The sequence below is a fragment of the Panthera tigris genome, chromosome B2 (genome assembly GCF_018350195.1).
Source record: "Panthera tigris isolate Pti1 chromosome B2, P.tigris_Pti1_mat1.1, whole genome shotgun sequence".
NCBI lineage: Eukaryota > Metazoa > Chordata > Mammalia > Carnivora > Felidae > Panthera > Panthera tigris.
The window spans coordinates 143,452,704-143,475,443 of NC_056664.1; the positions used below are offsets into that span (position 1 = coordinate 143,452,704).

A 22,740-nucleotide genomic window follows, 5' to 3' on the forward strand; every position below is an offset into this window, starting at 1 on the left:
GTTACCAGTTTCCTCCAGCTTCTTCAGTGAGGTTATAGCATACATTTGCAACATAGCTAGATTTATTTATTTGTTTGTTTATTTTTGAGAGAAAGAGACAGAGCATGAGTGGGAGAGGGGCAGAGAGAGAGGGAGACACAGAATTGGAAGCAGGCTCCAGGCTCTGAGTCCGATGTGGGGCTTGAACTCACAGATCATGAGATCATGACCTGAGTGGAAGCCGGTCGCTTAACCAACTGAGCCACCCAGGCGCCCCAAGCTAGATTCACTTAATCTCAGTCTGCCTTCTGTCCTGGGATTCCCCAGTGTCCTAGTTGATTTTTTCAAGTTTACCTACCATAAAGTTTACTTTTTGTGTTGTATAGATCTGTGAGTTTTGTGCATTTTTTAAAATGTCAAATGCCCATAAAATATTGGAGCCACAGATTGTGATATGGTTATTCTCTGTTGCTTCCTTTTTGTTTTACCATCTGAAATTTATACCTTTTCGGAAGAAGAGAAAGATAAAATGAAAATTTTTACTTTAGTGTATAAAAAAATTTAGTTGCCTGACTCATTGCATGTTACCATGCATATTACCTCAAATCCTAAGGAGGAGTTTTGGTTACTTTATAAATTAACTCTCTTTTGAGTTAGAAATGATGATGTATTTATCGTAAGTTTAATGGCCAAAAAAATATTGTTTGCCTTATGATCCAAGAATATATATAATTATGCTAACTTTTCCTATAAGCACAAGCAGCCCTGGAGAGGTTGCCTTTTGTATTCAGAGCGGACAAAGCCTGTAGAAGCTAGGACATGTAGCAACAACAGCTACTCGTTTTCAAGTCTTGCCTTGTGCCAGGCACAACAACCCAAGGAAGGGGTGGTGTTCATTCCATATTTCACAAATAAGGGGAGTAGGTAACTTGCTCCAAATCACAGGAGCTGTTGATTGTCGGAGGGCTTTACACCCAGGACCCTTGGATCCCGGACTTTAAACTGTGCCCGTGGTGTCCAGACCTGGCTGCACATCACTGTTACACAGGGAGCTTTTGAAAATACACGTACTCGTGCCCTTTTGGGTTATAGGGCAAATCAGAATCTCTTGGGGTAGGACATGAGCATCGACATCTTTACCCTCCAACGTGCTTCACACGGAGCGGGACCAGCGCAGTGCGCTTCGGACTAAGCCCATGGGAGACACTAAGTAGGCTACGGTATTCCCCTACCCCCGCCTTCCAGATCGGTGTTCATTAATACAGTTATCGTAGTTAATTATTCATTTGCTTCAGTCATCACCTGTCTGATTGCATTAGTAAAGTTACACAAACTTTTTATTACTTATTTTTTATTTTATTTTTTTGATGTTTATTTTTGAGAGAGAGAAAGAGAGACAGAGTGTGAGCAGGGGAGGGGCAGAGAGAGAGGGAGACACAGAATCCGAAGCGGACTCCAGGCTCCGAGCCGTCAGCACGGAGCCCGACGCGGGGCTGGAACCCACGGACCGTGAGATCGTGACCTGAGCCGAAGATGCTCCACCGACAGAGCCACCCAGGCACCCCCTTTGTCAAAAAATTTTTTTTAATGACAAACTTTTTAATTGAGTAAGTGGCAAGCCAATGAACACATACTGCTCACTTGCCTATAAGTTTTCTGTTTTCTTAAAAGAAGCATATTTACTTGAGGGAAGATAGAAATTTGTTCCGTGTTATTTTTGACTGCGGTGAGCCAACTGAGTGAAACCGGATGTAAGATGAAAAAGATCAAAGGAGAGAACTCATCAGCTTGCAGTGGAGAACTGGATCCTGTGATGACGACGCAGCAGCAGCAGCAGCAGCAAGGCTAGTAGCTGCCATTAACTGAGTACTTGTTATATATGGAGGCGGGTTGGTCAAGTAACTTGGTCGTCACCCAGTATGGCAGAGCCAGGACGCGAACCCAGCGCTGGCTGTAAAGCTGTGCTCCTAATCCTTACACTATACTGCCTCCTGAATTTATATTTTGTCCCGCCTTGCGCTTTGAGTATTTTTTGACTTAGTGGCTAGCATTTAAAAAAATTACAAGATGTTACATGAATATCTGGATTTTTTTGTTTTCCTTAAAGTCCTGGGAGGAGGTCTGTCGCCACTGGGCCTGCATTCCCACGTGGTAGCATCTGGCGGGTTCCAGCTGACCACAGTGCCCATCATTTCTTGTTCTCTTACCGTCACCTTTCCCTCGCTCACCCATTGGCATCACCCACCTGGCCCTGTGGGCATGTCAGTCTGTGACATGGCCCCTGGCGTAGAATCGTAGAAACTAACTTTTGAAGGCTAACACAAAGACTACAGTCGATCCTTGAGCAACATGGGGGTTAGGGGTGCTGACCCCTTGCACAGTCAAAAATGCGTGTATAACTTTTGACTCCCCAGAACTTAACTACTAATAGCCTGTTGTTGACCAGAAGCCTTACTGATAACCTAAACAATTAACATGTATTTTGTATGTTAGATGTATTATGTACTGTATTCTCACAATAAAGAGAAAAGAAAATGTTACTAAGAAGATCATAAGGAAAAGAAGATACATTTACAGTCCTGTACTGTATTTATCAAAAATACTCTGCGTGTAAGTGAAGGCATGCAGTTCAGACTCTGCTGTTCAAGGGTCAGCTGTATTTTGATCTGCTCCTTCGTTTTATAAGACAATGTGCCTTCTTTTGTTTTACTTCTATATTGAGCGTATATACAAAGAGATGAAGTCGCTGCTTATCCTGCTCAGAGTACTAAATCCTTTGGTTTGGATCTTGTAGACTTTTTTTGGTGCTTATATAAATGTATGTCTTTGTTATGTGATACGGGTAATTTTTAACAGGTTTTTATTTAAATCGCAGTTAGTTAACATATGGCCTGATAGGAGTTCCAGGTGTACAATGTAGTGACTCAGCACTTCCATAAACACCCCGTGCTCATCACGAGTGCACTCCTTTGTTTTTAATGATAATGCTGTATTTATTCTGGGACTGATGGGTTGTCCCCCCTGCCCCCATGTTGGTGTCGTTAGCTGTGCTTCAGTTCCATTTAACAACTACATGGTATTCCATCATATGAATGTACCATAGCCTATTTAACCATTTTACTGTCTTGTTTAAATCCCACCCTCTTCCGCTGGCACCCATCCACCTGTTCCCTGTGCCTCCCAGGACAGTTTTGTTTTGCTTTGTTTTTAGATTCCATATATGAGTGAGATCATATGGTGTTGGTCTTTGTCTGTGTGACTTACTTCACTCAGGAAAATGTCTTCAGGGTTCACCCTTGTTGTCACAAATGGCAGGATTTCCTTCTCTTTTTGTGACTGAATAATATTCCATTTTGCATATATATAAAATCTCACGCTTCCTTTATCCATTCACCCACTGGTGGACACTTAGGTTGTTTCCGTATCTTGGCTATTGTACATAGGGCTGCAGTGAACACACTGGGGGCAGATTCCTCTTCGTGTTAGTGTTTTCATTTTCTTTGGATAAATACACAGAAGTGAAATTTGCAGATCAGATGGTGGTAGGTCTATTTTTAATTTTTTGAGGAACATCCGTATACTGTTTTCCATGGTGGCTGCATCAATTTACTCCCCACCGACAGTGCACAAGCCTTCCCTTTCCTCCACATCCTCGCCAACACTTGTTACTTCTTATCCTTTTGATAATAGCCATTCAATAAGTGTGAGGTGATATTTTACTGTGGTTTTGTTTTGCATTTCCCTGATGATTATAACCACGTCACTCTTAAGGGACACTTAACTTTTAATAGTGCAGCCAAGAGTATTGTGTACATTCCCCTTTATAAACTTACTTCATTGTTCTCGTAAGAATGATTAATTGAAATGGAATTGTGAGCTCACTGTGCATGCACATTTAAATCTTTGATAGACACTGCCAACTTGCCCTTCAAAATGGTTTTATTCATGTTTACTTTACCTGACAGTGGAGGAGAAATCCCATTAGTCCTCAGTTTTGCAACCATGATCAGTAAAAACTGTAATTTCCTTTTAGTCTTTCATTCTCCTCACTTTTAGTGACATTGAGCCCGTTGTCAAGTTTATAGGCCGCATATATGTCTTCTTTGAATTTTCTTTTTCCTCATTTTATTCATTTTCTATTTTTATTATTATAATCTTGATCTGTTGGAGTTATTTATATTTTATGGATATTCATTTTTTATTATGGCTATACATCTTTTTTTCAAACTGTCTTTTAACTTGTTTATGATGTTTTTCCCTACACAGAAACTTAAAATTTTTATTATAGCCTTCATCACCTTATTTTGTGTGTAGTCCAAGCTTATAAAACGTTCTGTATTTTTTCCTAATTGTTTTTACATAGTTCAGGAAAATTTTGTTAAGAAAAATACCAAACCCATGTAAAACTAGACAGAATAATACTATGAATACTTTTGAATCTGTATCCCAGCACAGTGGTTATTAACTCCTGGCCAGTACCTACTGCCACTCCACACTTCCTCCATCATTTTGAAGAAAAGCTCAGGGATCATCATATTTTATACATTTCTCTGAAGGAAGAGGGCCTGTTCTAGAAATGTACCGCAGTCCCATTGTCACACCTAAAATGTAGCATTAACTCCTGTGATCATCAAAGATCAAGTTAATGTTCATATTTTGATTGTGTCATAGTTATCTTGGTTTTCTTTGAAAAACATTTAACATTTTAAATCATCAGTTTTCGAATATCCATCACACAAGGTAACAGTTCGTTATATTTCTTAAGTGTAAGTCCCCCTCCCTTTTTTTTGCCATATGTTTATTGAACAACCTGGGCCTTTTACCCTGTGGAGTCTCCCACAGTCTGAATTTTGGTAAATAGACCTACAGGTGTCCTATTATGTGTTTCCTTTTTCTCTTTGTTCTGTGTAAAGTGACTGTAAGGTCTAGTGGCTTGATCAGATTCAGGATTTCTTGATTGATTGGTTGATTAATGGCATTAGTACTACTTCATCGGGACACACAGAATGTATGACTGTCTCTCTGAGACGTTCCCATCCTTAGGGAACAGCCCTTTGGGGATATGCCCTCAAATTACTGTGTTTGAAAGATGCTTGAATAATTCTTCATGGTTATGCCACCAACTGGACATGTAATTAGATTCTTTTCTTTTTTTGGCTATATATTTAAAATAACAGCTGTATTGAGACAGAGTTCACATACCATGATATTCACCATTTTGAAGTGTTGAGTTCAGGGGTTTTTACTGTATTCAGGGCCGTGTAATCATCAGCGCCACGTAACCTGGGAACATCTTCAGCATCCCTGCGCGAGGCCCGCGAAGTTAGCTGCCCTCCAGTCTTTCCACCCGCCACCTGCAGCCCCGAGCAACCCCTTACCTGTTTTCTGTCTCTTTATATTTGCCTATTCTGGCCATTTCCTGTAAATGGAATCCTCTAGTGGTCTCTCAGGATTGGCTTTTTTCACGCCACCCACGTTGTGGTTGTATCAATGCGCCATTCGTCTGTGTGGCTGAATAATACCCACTCAAATGTGGGTGTCCCACGTTTTCTTCACCCACTCAGAGATCTCTTACGTGTATTTTTTATTTTTAGGTTTTGCTTTTTAACCTTAATTTTGCAAGAGTCATGAGAAATGCTTTGTTTTAAGAGAAAAATCTATGGAATAATATATTTTCAAGGAAATCTGATTTCTCTGATAAAGGTATTGTGCTTTAAGATTATGTTTTATTCTTCCATTTTGTAATATAAGCTGTGTATGCAGTTTTCTTTATTTACTTTTAATATATGGCAAGTGTATTTTTACCCCTTAAGGTTATACTTACATTAATATCTTTGTATAATATACTTACTGCTCTCTCTCGCCCCAACATTTTTTTTAATGTTTATTTATTTTAGAGAGAGACAGAGGGTGAGTGGGCGAGGGGCAGAGAGAGAGAGGGAGACACAATCTGAAGCAGGCTCCAGGCTCCGTGCTGTCAGCACAGAGCCCGACACAGAACTTGAACTCATGAACCGGGAGATCATGACCTGAGCTGAAGTCGGACACTTAATCTGAGCCACCCAGGTGCCCCAGCCCAACATTTTTTTTGTTGTTATTTGTGGGTTCTCAACTATGAGGATATTGGAATTACCCTTTTTTTTAAAGCCAGGTTTTCATTTGAAGTAATTTTTCTTTTACGTCCAGTGAAATGCTAAGAAATTGCATATGCCTGCCACCCCCCGCCCCGGCCCCCCAGATTGTGATCCTTGCGGTGTTTCAACAATATAGCCGTTACTGACCACACTTTCTCCCTTACATTATCCCCTCCTTTCAGTTCTGGGGGAGTATGTGTGTGAGTTTCGATAGACAGACATAGAGAAGTAGACAGAGATTGAGATTTAGATACAAAGTTTTTGGCTTTTTTAAAAATTTTTGAGACTCATGTTTTGATTTTTGTTAATGGTCTCCTGAGTCATTTTGTTCCATAGTAGTCCTCAGTAAGGGTTCAGAAAAACAGCGTTTTCTGTGTTCTTGAATTTTCCAAACAGTTTGTGGCATTTACTCTTGCAAGTCTATTTGGCTATAAAATCTTTGGCCTATATTTTCTTTCCTTGAAGAAGTTTGATATATATAATGCTTTTGTCTTTTGGCCTGCAGCATGGAGGTTGGGAAGTCTGATGACAATACATTTTTGTTTCTACCTGTAAGACCTTTGTTCACCTGTATTATTTATTTATTTATAACCTGGAGGCCCAAAGGATCGTTGTGTTGTTGTTGTTGTTGTTTTCTTTTTCTTCAAACTCCAACTAGTTTACTTGGTGTTGGTTTTTCCACATTGGTATTTTTGAATACATGGTGCCATTTTAATATATTATTTCAGGTTTTGTTTGGTTTTTATCTGTTTTTTTTTTTTTTAATTTCAAGTGAATTTCTTATTGTTTTAACTTTTTTCTGTTTCACTGATTTGGTTTTCTTCTCTGGGAACCACTGCTGTATATGTTTTGGACCTACTTTCCCTCTCTTCTCTGTCCCTTTATTTCAAATCTTCTTTTCCTTTTCCTTTTCCTTTTCCTTTTCCTTTTCCTTTTTCTTTTCCTTTTCCTTTCCTTTCCCTTTCCTCTTTTCTTTTCTTTTCTTTTCTTTTCTTTCTGATATATAACATTTTCTTCATTTTTACCTCCTGTTTCTGTGAAGCCATGATCTGTTCTGTTTGTGTTCATGTTCCTGCTAGTTTGTTTTCTGTTTTTGAAATGATGAAAAATTATCTTCTGAGTACTATCACTTTGAGTTCTTCTAATTTTAATTTATGTTGTTCTTTTATATCTTCTGTGGTTTTCTTAATTTCTTTCAGCATTTTTTTTGAAAATTGGGCCACAGCTCTGTTTAGTGGGCGTGTCTCTCTGGCATGTTTTCTTTGTCCGTACAGTGGTTCAGCTCGCTCTTTCTCTGCTTAATAACCTTGTATGGATTCCAGCCCTAGTGGGTTCTAGTGCTGTCCTTTCCTCTTGCTCTTTTTTAAACATTTGTTTTCATGGACTTTAAGGAAAGAGAGAGTTCAGAACGTGTTTAGGTTTATAGCTTTGAGCTTCTCCTTCTGAACTGCAAAAAAATACAGTCTTTCTTTTTGAGATCTTCTGGCTGTGTTCCCCTCCCACTGCTGGACCCTCTCGCTCCTTTACGTCTCCTGTAGTTTGCAGGTCAGTTGGATTTTACTTTAGCAGGTTTGTCCTGGAAGAAGATTTTAGCGGATAGTTTTTAAGAGTCTGGGGAGCCTAAACCGCTTCGGCCCCTTTGGACCTATTACAACGCTTTCACCTCACTTGTGAATCTGGGCCCAAATTGCTTTCTTCTCACAGAAGTCCTCAAATGGAAGCAGTGAGCTTTCTATCGGATGGTCCTTGGTGACTGTGGAATTTGCCTCTTTAGGCCCATCAGACACCCTGATAATCCCCTGGGTTTCCCCTGCACAAGTGCTGATCCTGCAGGGTCCGGAACAGGTCCTTTCTCCCCATCTCTTCTACTTTGGACTTCATGGCAATACCTCATCACCAAGTTGTATTGGACGTGTGTCTTGTTGTCCTAGTTCTGTCTGTTCTTATGGGGGAACTAAGGGAAATCAAAATTCTGCTGCCACCACTGTCTTTCCAGAATTCCTGTTATTATGTTGAGTGCCTAACTGGTCAACAGTTAGAAATGACTGGTCATTTTGACTGCCTAAAATGACAATTTCGTATGGTTTAACCTAATGTATAGCTCTGTGTTTAGGTTTTAGTACGTTTGGAGTCTTTCCAAATATGTATGTTCAAAACATATTTTTATACTTACACTAGTACATACTTTGGTTTCTCATATCAGGCAAGAATTTCTAAACAGCCACATAATTAAAAAAATGGTTAATTGTGACAGCATGAGGTCTAGTTATAGAGGGAGGTAAGGAGGTAATTTTTCAATTTTCTAGAACATTAGATTATCCATTATTGTCCAACTGTTTCAGCTGCTGTTTTTTTTATGTATTAAATTATGGATAATTAGATATGTTTCTCTGCTGATCTGTTTACAGTACTTTTCTATTTTACATAAAGTAGTTTCATTAGTAAGGTCTGCCATTGTGTGGGGCAATTCTTCCCGTTAATTCTTTAAAAAACATTTTTTTTATTAAAAAAATTTTTTTTTAACGTTTATTCGTTAATGAGAGATAGAGACATAGCATGAGCAGGGGAAGGGCAGAGAGAGGGGGAGACACAGAATCCGAAGCAGGCTCTGGGACCTGAGCTGTCAGCACAAAGCCCGACGTGGGGCTCGAACTCACAAAGCGTGAGATCGTGGCCTGAGCCGAAGTCAGATGCTTCACCGACTGAGCCACCCGGGTGCCCCGTTCCCATTAATTCTTTAAGAAAAATTTCTGGGCTGCTTTTATTTTTGTACATTACTTTCTTCCACATGAGTTTTACTGAATGAGTTTATTAATGCGCACAAAAGGTCAGTGAGATTATGATTTGTAATTACATTGCACTTTTATTGATGTCTGTGTACGATGGAGTCGGCCCAGTTTGCCTGAATTGATCACAGACTTCGTGCCATATCTGACCCTGTATTTCTCACTGGAGGTAATAATAAATGAAGGAAGTAATAACAAATAGTGCCATTCTTGCACTTTATTGCCCCTTTCCAGGTTTTTTTTTCTCATATGTTTTTTTTTTTTTTTAATTCAAATAACTCCTTTCTAGAACTTGCATTATAGTCTTTAACCGAGTTATCATCCTGGAGTTGTATCTGCCTGTGTAGATTCTGCTAATTTCATGGCTTCTCACTTCCTTGGGTATTTTGTCTTAGGATCTTTATTTGGATTTACTTTTCATTTGATTAGACCTTACTATACTTCCTCAGGGTTTTTTGTAGTGAAGATAAAGGAATTGTACGTAGAGTTCTTCCTTTTCTAAATAGGTTTCTTCCTTCTTCACGTTAGCGGTGTCTTGACTGTGCAAACAGCCCTCTCCATCTCCTGTTCTTTCTGCACTCATGTGATTCTTATGTTAAGCCCCTAGATCTGACTCCCGTGTCTCTATTTTTCACCCCAAATTTCTGTTTCTTTTTCTTTTGCTCTCTGTTACAGTGATAATTTCTGTAGTTATTGCCTAAGTTATTAATTTTTATCACATTCATTCTGTTCTTACTGTCTTTATTGAATTCGTTATAGAAGTCTTGGTTTGTTAAATTGTTTTTCCAGAGGACTGCGATGAGATCTTGCAGTAGAGTATTTTATGGTTCTCTCTGTTTCCTACATGAAATCAGTGTCAGCTGTTCTGATTCTTCACCTTGGTTTCCTTAAAGTTGCCACTTCCTCTTCAGTGCTCAGTAGTTTTTTAACGCCTGCTCCTCCTTGGACAGGGATTGACCCGCCACGTACCACCAGGAGGAACACGTTTTCCCAGCAGCTGTGTGGGTCTGGCCGTTGGGTCTCCCAGGCGGTGTTCTCTTGCACCGTGGACGAGTAGGGATTGTTCTCTTTCCCAGCGAGCTTGCAGCATGTGGGTAAACGGGCTGGGACGCTAGGGAATGCCAAAAGAATTCTTTAGAATTTTATCATAGAAAGTTTGCGGAATTTCATAGAGCTTCACATCAGCCTTTGATCTGGTACCACTCTCTGCGCCAGAGAAAAACAAGCGTTTATATTGCCTAAAGCTTTTAAACAGACATGTCTTAACCCTAACCACGTTTATCACATTTTAAAAATGATGCACTATTTTAAATACTCTGGCCTGTTACAGAAAACTAAAGCATGTGTTAATTTAAGGGCAGAAATCTGTGTTGAGCATGAAAGGATATGAGCAGAGGAGACGAGTTAAGAGTTCAGTAAAGGACAGGGAACGTAGATATGAGTGACATTGAGGCAGAATAGTTCTAATTGGTGATGTTTTAAATTGAAGAGAAATTGAGGTTTTCAAATCGTGTTGGCCTCTGTTTTCTCAATTGGTCAGGGTGATGTTGCCAGAAGTTTAAGAACGGTGGGGAAGCTCCAAACTCCCTGTTTCATGAGGAACAGCATAAGGCATTGGATGGAGTAACTGTAAGAAAGGGGAGTGACACTGAGATTCCCAGGGGTATCAAATAACATTTGAGTGGGACCAGCCAGGTCAAGTTTAGAAATTTTTTATATAGCTCGGGAGAGCGACGGACAGAGGAATTGGTAGAATCAACTAGTTTTTATGTTTATGTAAATGGCTCCCTGGTAATCTTTCTCAGATTTTAATAATTTCTGGTTTTCTCAGTCTAGAGATAGTTGTGGATAGTACTGTATCTAACCCTAAAAGTAAAGTGTTGTAATCAGTTTAAGTGTGATGATAAAATTTGTGATGAAAATGATGAACTTGGTAGTTTTTCCACTATGCTTTTTTGATAAAAATGTCATAGTTTGGTATTAGTTCTTGTTAGGATTTTCTTTTACTTTTAGAACTGCTTGGGTCTATGTTAAACACGTTGAATTATTCTAAAGATTATCTTACCTGTAAAATTGTGACTTTTGTAGGTTTGCCAGCAAATTATAGGGAATAATAGTTACAACCACAACCATAGCACCTCCTTTTGTATGCTCTTGTAACTTTTGTTGAATTTTTGTTCTAGTTTTCCGAATTTCCAGACCCCATGTGGGGTTCAGATTATGTGCAGTTATCCAGGACGCCATGTTCCTCGGAGCAGAAATGCAGCACTGTGTCGTGGGATGAACTCCAGTCCATGGACTTGCCCTCATTCGAACCTGCCTTCCTGGTCCTCTGTCGAGTCCTTCTGAATGTCATACATGAGTGTCTGAAGTTAAGATTGGAGCAGAGGCCTGCTGGAGAACCGTCTCTCTTGAGTATTAAGCAGGTCTGTTTCCAAGACTGATTAAAAAAAGTTGGCAATTATTATGCTATTCTACAGGCTTATAGTCTTTATTTTGAGGATTTTTTAAAATTGTTGCAAATAGCGAAAAATGAGTGCATGTTGGTGTTGTTAAGCTGCTCTTTTTAGGGTAATTTCAAACGTTCTTTGCATGTAGTCCTCAAAGAGAAGACTGTGGTTCGTCTTCCTGCCATCACTTTCTTGTTCCGGAAGGATATAGAAGGATGGTGGTGGAATGGCGTAGCCTCCCAACATTAGCCGTTGAAGGCTGGGAGCTTAAAATTCACTCAGGAGAAGTAGTTTAAGTTCCTTACACTTATTTTCTTGTCCTAGTGAAGCTACCTGCAAACAGATCATTCATTGTCTTTAGAGTGTGCAGCTGGGAGATGTTTGGACTCTTTGCTCGTGTAGACAGTTGCATGGTTTAAATAGTAATGACAGCTTCTGCTTTCTTGTTTTTTATCAATTTTGGATGGGATTTTCTAGGGAGTTTGATACTCCACAGGTGACAGGAAGGGCTGGAAGCAGTTGTATCTAGCACGGTGAATGCTGGTGAGTGTTTGTATTCGTACTTTATGGTATTAACCATACGGATATCCACTATACAAGATAAATAATTCCGATTGGGGGAGGAGGGAAGGTATGTTTTTGTCAACTGTGCTTGTCTGTCCCCTGGGGATGGAAGGGGGATGATGGGATGGCACCTGGGGACAAGCACAGGTCATCGGATAGGCACAGAATAGGACTTGACTTTGGTGGTGTGGCTCGGAGAAGGCATGACTCATTGTTGTTGCCGCTTGGGTTCCTGGGTTCCTGGGTTCCTGCCCAGCACCGGCCAGAGAGTGTTCTTCTCTCCCTCGCTCTGCGGCTCACTGCCCGCTGTGGCCGTGCCGCTCACTTGTCCACCTGTTGCAGTGGTAATTTAGCAGGCTTTAGCAGGCCTGGGTATATACTGACTTCCTTTCTCACAAAACGAATATTCAGGAATATAACCTGGTAAAAACAAAGCAGAGTTTACTTTTTGCTAGTGGGGCTCTTATGAAGATGAAACAGTAGTTTATGTTAAAATGTTTTTAAAAATAAAAAAACAAAACTTAGATGAATGTAGTATTGCTAGAATCAAAATAGAACAAGTTTTGGCTTAGATCATTCAAAGATTCGGTTATAAGCACCCAAGTGACATCTTTAACCGAGAAATGTACATCTGAACAGAACAGCTTTTAGTAGATGTCACTCTAGCCGTGGCTCCCTGATAGTGAGTAATTACTTTTAGAACCGTTTGAAGGGGAATATTAAATATTGTTCAAAAAAAGATTTCAGATGGCTAAAGCAGTGCTCTGCTATCTAGGTACATCGTATTTATGGAATCCCCATTGCTTTAAGCAATACTGTGATAATCTAGCGAGATGCCGTGATGGAGGGCCAGTGACCTCATCCCGTCTCCCTCCCTCCTGTCCCGCTGCCTCCTGGGCCTAGTGTGTGGGGTCACTCATCTGTTTGTTTAGTTTTGTTTTCCCTTGACCTCTGTCTGTTTTCATCAAATTGATCTTAGGTTTGATTTTCGTGATTATTAGAGGCTTCTGATGGCAAAGGCCACAAATCACGTAGTTACTGTACTAAATTACCGCAAAGATTGTCATGCCCTGTGGGATGTAGGTGTATTTGAATCTTTACTATGTTTTTGGTTAAAAATAAGCAGTTTCATTAGGAGAGTTTTCTATCCATTGTCTTATATGATGCAAAATCGTAGAAAAATAGACCTTACTGTGTGGGATGTCTCTTCTGTATAACTTTATTTGTAGGGGAACGTATTGTCACAAATCGGCGTTTGCCTGTCTGGTACTCCCCCTGTGTATTCATGCTGTAATAGTAAATACTTATTTTCGGTTTTTGGTTCCTAATCAAGACTGCTAAGATATGTATATGAACGGAGCTGATAAAGAGTTGGAAACACTTTAGGACTTGGAGACTTCTTGAGGATTCAGGTGGGAGGTGTGTGGGCTGACAGATGGCGCGGCCCTGGTGTGCGACGTCACAGAAGGTGTGTGTGCTCCCGCAGCTGGTGAGGGAGTGTAAGGAGGTGCTGAAGGGCGGCCTTCTGATGAAGCAGTACTACCAGTTCATGCTGCACGAGGTTCTGGACGACCTGGAGAAGACCGACTGCAACATCGATGCCTTCGAGGAGGACCTGCACAAAATGCTGATGGTGAGGCCCAGTGGGGGGTTTCTCAGCTGCACGGGGGGGGGGGGGGGGGGGGGGGGGGGGGGGGGGGGAGGGAGAGGGAGAGGGAGGGGGCAGTCTTTAACCTGATTCTTTTCATCTAGTATTGGATTACGTTTGTGTCTCCTAAATCCACGTTTTAAAAAACGCCCAAGGGTTTTTGCGTTAGAATTTTTGGTGAAGCTTACCCTATTTTGTTAACTGTAAGACTCTTCATCTTAGAGCAGAACGGCCCAGAAATGGAGTCATAGTCTGGTCCTATTTTATTGAGCCATCTGTTCTCAGCTGTTCTGCAATGCGTGGCCGGCGCCAAGACTGAGAAGACAGTAGTGACAGTTAGAGGCTCCTAGTCTGGCTGGGCCCTGGGCGTGAGCGCTAGGTGCCTGGGCAGGACTCTGAAATGCGGTGACCACTTGGAGACGGGTCACCTAAATTAGCTTGGGGACGTGTGGGAGCCAGAGTCCACTGAGGAACTGGGCCCATTTGAGGAATTACAATGGGATTTGGCAGGAGCAGACCTGCCCAGAGGAGCTCCCCAGTCCTTACACCATGTGAGTTGTGTGCACGCACACACGTTGTAACCCCTGTCCTGTTGTTCCGATTATTCACTCCTGGTGGACGTATCCTTTTACCTTAGGTGCCTGTTTAAGACTTACTTGCAAGGTTTGCTTTTCTCTGGAAGCTTTATCTGACAATTTCAGTCTTTAACGTGCCTCCGTCGACACCTTCTCTGAACTCTACGCAGTCATGGTTAGAGCTGTGCGGTGAAATATGCAATGATACACCATTTCTCTGCTCTCAGGTTTCCCAGACTACTGGCATCAGCCAGCGGCTGTAGCCTGGAGTTACTTTGTCTTCCATGATGTCTGGTAGAGGATAGTGTGTAGCCAGTACCTGTTGGATTGAGTCGGGCATATGCACAGATGATTCTGTAACCTGGCAGGTTGATGAAACAATACAAGAATGACCATGCTTGTGGGTATATTATTTGGGGAAGGTTTTCAAGACATATTTTGCATGCCGTTTCGCCGTGTCCTGTGTCAGGGTGGCTGCAGCACCTCCAGGGACCACCCCCACTTTCTAGGCTAGAAGAAAAGAGAAGGGCAGAAGGGGAAAAGTGCCCTTGCCAGCTAAGTCCAGAGCAGTGAACGCTCTCCTGGAAGCCACACCCACCACCTTTCCTCTGCATCGTATTGACCAAACCTATGGCGTGGCCTCTTGACTGTGGCAGAGGCTGGGGATTCAAATGTTTGGCTTTCCAGTTGCTACAGCAGAAGGATAGAAAGGGGGCGCCTGGGTGGCTCAGTCGGTTGAGCGTCCGACTTCGGCTCAGGTCATGGTCTCGTGGTCTGTGCATTTGAGCCCCGCGTCAGGCTCTGTGCTGACAGCTCGGAGCCTGGAGCCTGCTTTGGAATCTGTGTCTCCCTCTCTCTGCCCATCCCCTGCTAGTGCTCTGTCTGTCTGTCTCTCTCTCTCTCTCTCTCTCTCTCTCTGTCAAAAATAAATAAACATTAAAAAAAATAAAAAAAAGAAAGAAAGAAGGAGGTGGCTAGGAGGGGGACTTATAATATCTGGTGCATTACAAGAAAGAATTTTGAGTTTGAAATTATTTCTTAATTGGGGTGAATGCATAAAAGACCAGAGTGTGTAACCTGGCTACATTTTGAAATACAGTGTATTTCTTAGGTCAGAAAAGTCTTTATCATTGAAAAGTCATGATAAAAAAACAAATGCAAATTATTTTTTCTCTTTCTCTCAATGGATGGTTAAACCAGGAGTTTAAAAAGACAAAAAGCTTCCCAAACTGTCTTTGGTGGTTTCACAAAGGCACACACAGCAAGCACCCTTATCAGTGCGGTCACTGAGGCAGGAAGGGTAAGAGGCAGGTGGGCAGGGTGTGCCCTCGGGCCATTCAGTGCCGGAGTCCGGAGTCCGCAGTCCGCGGTGTGCCTGTGGGATATCTGAAGGCCAGGTGAAGGGAATACCCAAATTCGCAGCAGCTCCTCAGAGCTCTAAGTACTTAGGACTTTGTTTTGGTTTTGCTACAATGATCTGTGTGAGACAAGATCTCCCTTAGTTTCATCTCCATGACTTCACAGATGAAGAGCTGGAAGTTATCAGCGGTTTTAAACTTGTGCCCGAAGTGCGCTCAGTGGCTAATGGCACGGGCCTGTTTTGACATCTGGGGGAACCCAAACACAATCGGTGTGTTCGTTAGAAAGGAAGGAGGGAATGGTCTTTGGATGGCCAACTGCATCGTGTTTGCCACGCACCCTCCTCTTGAAACTCAAAAACAGCAAAAGGAATGGCGAGTAAAGAAAGAAACTCCATGTTCAGCAAAGGAGAAAATTTGGCACACTGTTCTCCTCTCCTTGCCTGACCAAAGGACCGTTAACGGTTATTTGCCTTGAAGTTTGGACTCACGTGAGGGTAGACGCAAGCTCTGAGTATCTCACAGCCCGTCCAGGGATCCGTTGGAGCAGTGGTGTGTGGGGGTGTGAGCGGTCCAGGGAGAGGCTGGAGGGGTCCCCGCGGAGGGCTTGTCGGTGGCCTGCCTGCAAGACAGAGGAGGAGCAGGCACGCTTGTGTTGTCCGAACATATCCCGCTGCTGAGGAGGGTGACGGGAGGCAGTGGTGAGCAGGCCGTGATGCGGAACGTCGGTGACTTTGGGGGCTTTACTCCGCGTTTCGTCATCGTCCTGACGCGGAAAACTGAAGCCCTCACGCGAGCAGGTCTGGGGACGTGACTTGGTGAGCGTTTGCTTGAGGCAGCAAACCAGATTGAAGCTATAAACCGTCCCAGCTCACTCCTCTGGCCCTGGCCTTAGAAGTAGCCAGAGCAGTGGACAGGAGAGAGATGGAGGAACGTGTCATGGATCTAAGGAAGCCACGGAAAAAGACCTTACAAGGAATGAAAACGCGATAATGAGGAGCGAGACGTGGCCGTTGCAGAGGACGCAGGAGGGAGAGGGGAGACGTGTGCAGCCGGTGTTCCTGCTGGGGTGCAGCTTGTACCCCGATAGTGAAGACTGTGGGTCCAGCGAGAGCTCTTAAATAGAACTTATTGGAGGCCATTTGAAAGCCTTGGGGATTGACTTTGTGGAGGGAGACAGGTGAACAAAATGATGCACGTATGAGAGGAGAGGGAACTCGATACTGTGAGCTTCCGCAGATGCCATGAGGTGGCGGGTCTCGAAACCCAAGTGTTGAGATTGGGAGGACGCTTCGCTCGGCCGCCGCTGGGAGGAGATGCCACGTGGCCGTGTGTGTTTGGGGTGGAGAAGGTGAGGGATCCTGTATCTAATGACTTCTTTTCGTTAGGAGGGCTGACATAGATCATCTGCTGAGAAGGGCTGAGGGTGGGCATTGGCAGTCTGAGGAAAATGGAGGGGTTTCAAAGTGCGGTCGTAGAGAGAAGGAAAACGGGTCGAGTGGAGACAGAAGTATTGCGCGCACCACGTGGTCGGGATCGCGATGTGTAGAGCAGGGGCTCCTCCCTGTCCCGCGACCCTCACGACCCTCAGCTTCTTGAGTGAGGGTGTGGGGCGTGGACTTGTTGGGCTCACCGTGCTTTGGGGATCTGGCAGGTGAGCTGAAGAGGGAGGGGTGGCAGGGTGGGGGGCGGCCGGGGTGTGGAGAGCTGACCGTGTGGGCTCTAAGCCAAAAAAGGAGGAGAGGGAGTGAAGGAAGGGAGTAGCGAACTGGAGAAGGAAGAGAAACGCATGGACTGGAGTTCACATAAGGTTTCCATACGAGAATGGTCGTGGTGGTGGTAGTTGAACAGAAAACTGGAATGAGGAGAGGAGGTTTTAGAATCAGGCGTTTGGATGGGTGACCTGAGGCCTGGAGATACTCTGTAATGACCAGATCTGGGATGAAACATCATGTGGTGGCTGAGTCCGGGATGGAGAGAAGACTGTGTTGGACACCAGGGAGGGACAGGATGACAGCAGTGGGAAATCAGTAGGTGACCGTATGAACAAAGGGTTCACGAGGATGCCAACTGCTTCCGGCCGTTGGGTACGCGGTCACACGGGCGCCCCGTGACGGGGCTGTAAGGGAGAGGTGCACTCCTCGGGAGACGGCCGGGCATGAGCGAAGCCGGGGAGAAGAGCAGCACCCCGAGAAGCCAAAGGGGGTCCTGGCCTCGTATTTAAGGGTTTGTGTCCTTTGGACGCGATGGTGGTAGACCCACAGATTAGGTAGGTTCCACGTACCCAGACAGCTGTGTTCATAACAGACCCCAGACTGCAGATTCACACCCCGCAGGCTGGCTGGGGGAGCCCAGAGGCATCCAGAGACACAACAGAAGACGGTTTTCTGAAAGCAAGACCTGAAATTTACCTCCCGAAAATTAGTACTGGATTTCAGAAAACATTCACTCCAGTGAACACGAAGATGTAGCCTGGGGAAGTCACTGAGATCCGAGACTGGATCTAGAATCCCGTATATATCCGGGCAGAGAAAAAGCAAGTCACCTCAGGGCGTGAGGAGAGCGGGGACAGCGGGAGACGAGGCTGGCATCAGGTTTCTTTGTTCGAACAACACGCAAGGGCAGACAGTAGTCCGGGAGCAATGCCTGAAACCTTCCGAAGCAGAGAACGTGTAATTCAGGCATTTTATACTCAGTCAAGTTGTGCTTTCGGTAGGAGAATCCACAGTGAGTTTTTGTCCTCTAATAATTGTGAACCTGTCTTGAGAAAAGCTAATTGACAGTAAAACCCTGGGAAGCAGCAGATACATCAAAATAAGGATGTAGGGACGGGAGAGCTGTTGCATAGGATTTGTGGTGGACATAAACCCCATTTCAGAAGACCTGGGTATTTTGATTAGATACCGTAACTTATATATCATACATCTTGAAAAAAACCGTGTCATAAAAATCCGGGTGTCAGGAAGGGATGGTGGCGAAAAGTGTGCTCTTTTCCTCTCAACACAGAAGATACTGTCTAAAGTTAAATTAGGTGATTCAACAAGTAAAGATCCCAACCTCTTAAAGGAATAATTTCATAATATATTAATAAGGAAATTTTCTGGGTATTATTATCTTGGTTTTTGTTTGTGTGTTTTTTTTTACTTCTGTGTACATTGTGAACATTTTATTTTCTTGGTAATTTGAGGGGATTATAAATAATGTGTTAAATTGCCAAGGAGTTGAGTTGCACAGTTTAAGAGAAGTGCCCATTGAGACCTCGGTGATGCAATGAAGGCCTCGGTGATGCAATGAAGGATCTTGCTTCTCGCAGGGCTGTGTGCCTCAACGTCCCCTCCACTTTGCCCTTCTCATTTGTGGCTTTCAGGTCAGCAGAGGTGAACGCTGTGAGCTGCTGAGTTCTGTTCTCAACTGTCTCCCTTTATGTTTCTTTATTTAAGGTGTATTTTGATTACATGAGAAGCTGGATCCAAATGCTACAGCAGTTACCTCAGGCATCCCATAGTTTAAAAAATCTGTTAGAAGAAGAATGGAATTTCACCAAAGAAATAACCCATTACATCCGGGGAGGAGAAGCACAGGCCGGCAAACTTTTCTGGTAGGACCCTTGTGCTCCTGAGCGTGCCCGCCCATTCGCGCCCCCCGCCCCCCACCCTGTTCTCTGCGACATGTGTACCTGCTCAGTTACATGAAGGTGACAAGCAGTCACACGTGCGCATGTGCCTCTCTCCCGAGTTTTGTTGTCCTGGGAGCCAGGCTGCTCAGCGGGGGTGTGTGGGGACATTTGGCACCTTCCAGAAACAGTTTTGCTTGTAGTGACTGGGCGGTGCTCCTGATTAGAGGCCGGCGACACTGCTGAACATCCTGCAGTGCACGGGACAGCCCCCAAACCACAAATTCTCCCCCCAAAATGCCAGTTGAGAAGTTGAGGAACCCCTGCCTTAGCGGAAACGCTCTGGGGCCCCTGAAGGGCGGCTCAGACCGGAGGCCCCGGGTGTCCCAGCCTTGGCGGGGTGCTGGGAACCTCAGGCGTGTGTCTCACCCACGTCCCTTCTCCAGGAGCTGAGTGCCCAAGGTGGCGTCCCCGCTGCCAGCCCTTCGGCTCTCGACTCGGCTGCTGGGGGTCAGTGCCGCCCCCTCTCACTTGCCCCATCAGCCATTTCATTTCCTCTGTCCCCTCGTAGAAGTCCTCGTGTGCTCAGCCCAGCTTCCCCTCTGTCGTGTGGGTCGTGAGGACCGCAGCTCTCCCGGGTTCCCCTCCAGCCTCACAGGGCATCGCTGTCGCCCGCCCCCCCCCCCCCCCCCCATCTGTGTCCCGTGCGCAGGGCCTCAGAATCCCTCTCCTGCCCTGACCGTCCTCTCTCCCTGGATTGTGAGTGAGCGGCTCACTCTTTCTCTGACCTCCCCGGCCCTTCGGGCCCTGCCTTCCTGTTCCGGTTGGTTCCAGAACCAGTCAGCCTTCTTACAAAGTGCGCTCACGGCCCTTTTCAGCATCTCGCCTTCTCTTAATGTCCAGTAATTCTGCTTTGCCTGTAATTTCTTCTGTTTGCATTTTCTGTTTCCAGGCTGTCAGGCTTTGTCAAACAAATTTTTTTTTAAGAGGTTACTGTTCATTTGTGCCACACATTCATGTTATGTAATTTCCCCCCAGCCTCATTTCCTCCTGTCGGTTTTTTGTTTTTATCTGTTGCTCGTCCTTCGCTGTCTGTACGCGGCAGTGTCTGAACTTCACCTTCCTGTGCCTTCTTCTGAGCAGTTCCCGACTGAGGGCCTGCTGCCACGGGCCAGGCTAGTTCTGGATGCGCACGGCAGCGGTCTCCTTCCTGGGCTGTTCCTCCCAGGTTCCCTCAGTCTCGGAGCCATCCCTGAGTCCTGTCTTTGTCCCGCACACTACCCCTGAGCCTGTCGCTGGTCCCTGCAGGATTCATCCGCAGTCTGACCTCTGCACACCCCTCTACGTGGGCACTCCTCCCAGGCTGTCATATCTTGCTCGAATGACTGCAGGCGCTCTCCAAGGAGACTCTCTGTTTTAGCTCTTCACCCCGTTGGTTTATTCTCAACACCACAGCCAGAATGATCTTGTTAAAGTGCACATCAGACCATTTTCTCCTCTGTTGCAAAGACTCCAGTGGCTTCCCTTCTTCCTCAGTAAAAGTGAGAGCTCCTGAACATGGCCCGTAAGGCTGGACACAGTCTGACTTTTCACTGACTCTGTCACCCTTCTCTGTCCCCTTCTCCAGGCCTTACCAGACAGCCACCTTGGCCTCTTTATTGTTTTTCCCGGACAGGGCATGCTCGTGCCTCCGGCCCTTTGCACTTGGTGGTTCCTCTAGTTGAACTGCTCTTCCCCCGTTATTTTCATGACCCATTTTCCGCTTCCTTTAGGTCTTTGTCTAAATGTCCCCTTCTCCATACTTAAGATGGAAATTCCTACCCACAAGTTCTCTTGGTTTCCTTTCCTCTTGTTTCTCTCCATAGCACTTAACGGAACTGCTCCATATTTTCCTTTTTTATTTTATTTCTTAGTTTTTCCTCTATTCACTGGAGTGGTTCTTACCGGTTCCGTTCACTGCTTACTACGTAACAGATACTCAGTGCTTGTCGAGCAAACCCTTTGTGGGTATCCTCCTCCACTGCTGTTCTGAAAGCAGGTCTGTAATCAGGTCCCTTTCCCACTCAGTTTCTTTGAAGGCTGACCTCTCTGCCCAGTAACTGAAGGTGGGGCACTCGGCAGGACGTGCAAGGCCTTTCGCAGCCTGGCCGCAGCTTGCGTTCTGGGTCTCGCTCCTTTCAGATGGTGCAATTTCTTTTCGCAGCCAGACCTCTTGCTTAACACGTCTTCATGCCTTTCGATCGTATTCATTGTTCTTCCTGGACTTTTCTTCCCCTCCTCCATTCCCTTGCTGCTAGCCTCTCTTCTCACTGCTCTCTCCCTTGCACCCCTGTGTCGCACACGCAGCTGGGTTTGGTCTCCGTCCTCTGCAAGTCCCCTGGCGCTTCCCTGTGCCGCGTCTGCCACTGTTTGTATGCTTACTCGCTCTCTTTTACCAGATAGACGCTCCTCTCTTTGAACGTAGAGGCCGGTAAACTGCTGTTGAGGCTTCACTTCACTCATTTAGATAGTTTCAAACACTCGGGCTTACCCTTTTCCCTAGTGTGTGGATTGTGCACTCCACGAGGGGCATCAGCTGTGTGGAGTGTTTCGTGTTGACGGACCAGGGGAAGCTAATTGTCAGGGAAATTTGTAGAAACAGTTGCATTTAAGGAATTCACTTTGTTTTCTTATGCCGTCATTTAGTTTATAAAGCTTTTAAAAAGTATCTGGTCACAGATATATATTTGAGGCCGTTTTATGCTATTTTAGACTTTTAAGTAGAAAATTACATTTGTGTAATAATTACCTAGCTGCTCTGAATATGATTTAAAATTTTAAGGTTTATGATAAAACCGTGATAATAGAACGAAGACAGATACATGCCGTAGTTGAGATTTCCCCTTTCTCACATTAATCAGGATTTTATAGTACAAGAAAATTCTCACTATTGTTGATTCCCAAACTCTTAAAACAGCTGGACTTTCAGCTTCTCATTCTAGAATTAGAACGAGGACAGTTTTTCTTCTTTGGTTTACTTTTGTACTTTTGTTCCCTTAGTGACATCGCAGGGATGCTGCTGAAGTCGACAGGAAGTTTTTTAGAGTTTGGCTTACAGGAGAGCTGTGCCGAGTTCTGGACCAGCGCCGACGACAGCAACGCTTCAGACGAAATAAGGTTGTGCCTCATTCCCTTCCCCTCCCCTTCCTTATTTCACGGACTCCTGCTCTTGGTGATGAGTCTAAAATGCACCTTGTTCAAACCGAACTGTTGGACTGTAGGGATTTCCATAGTGGATCTGAAGATTTCTGGTTGTGACTGTCTTATCTTTCCTTGTCCTCTCTTAGTTAGAATTTTCTGTGGCATTTTCTTTGAAGGTGAATTTAGAATTTAGTGGCCTAATGAAAATAGTGTCTTTTGAGAAAGGGAGAAAGAGTGCAAGTTGACTAAAAATGAGTAGAGAGCATTCATCCCTGTGTCCTGGAATGTCTCTAATCACATAATTATGTTTCTTTCTATCAGTCCATTAATACATTTAGCACATTGTCATTGTTTTTATGCATAGCTTATTCCTTCTGTTGAACTTAAAGCTTAAGTACATGAAACCATGGCTTACGCATCTGTTGCATTTCCTCCAGTTCCGTGAGATGGTAT

At 44.2% G+C, this 22,740-nt stretch overlaps 1 protein-coding gene across 11 annotated transcripts in view; it reads left to right on the forward strand.

The window, feature by feature from the left end:
• MAP3K4 (mitogen-activated protein kinase kinase kinase 4) overlaps positions 1 to 22,740 on the forward strand; it is a 109,989-nt gene that overhangs the window by 55,813 nt on the left and 31,436 nt on the right. For all 11 annotated transcript variants that reach the window (XM_042987469.1, XM_042987472.1, XM_015544311.2 and 8 more), the window contains 4 exons: positions 11,083 to 11,325; positions 13,400 to 13,546; positions 18,935 to 19,092; positions 22,147 to 22,263. In XM_042987469.1, the coding sequence (XP_042843403.1) occupies positions 11,083 to 11,325; positions 13,400 to 13,546; positions 18,935 to 19,092; positions 22,147 to 22,263 (665 nt within the window). The remainder of the gene's footprint in view (positions 1 to 11,082; positions 11,326 to 13,399; positions 13,547 to 18,934; positions 19,093 to 22,146; positions 22,264 to 22,740) is intronic.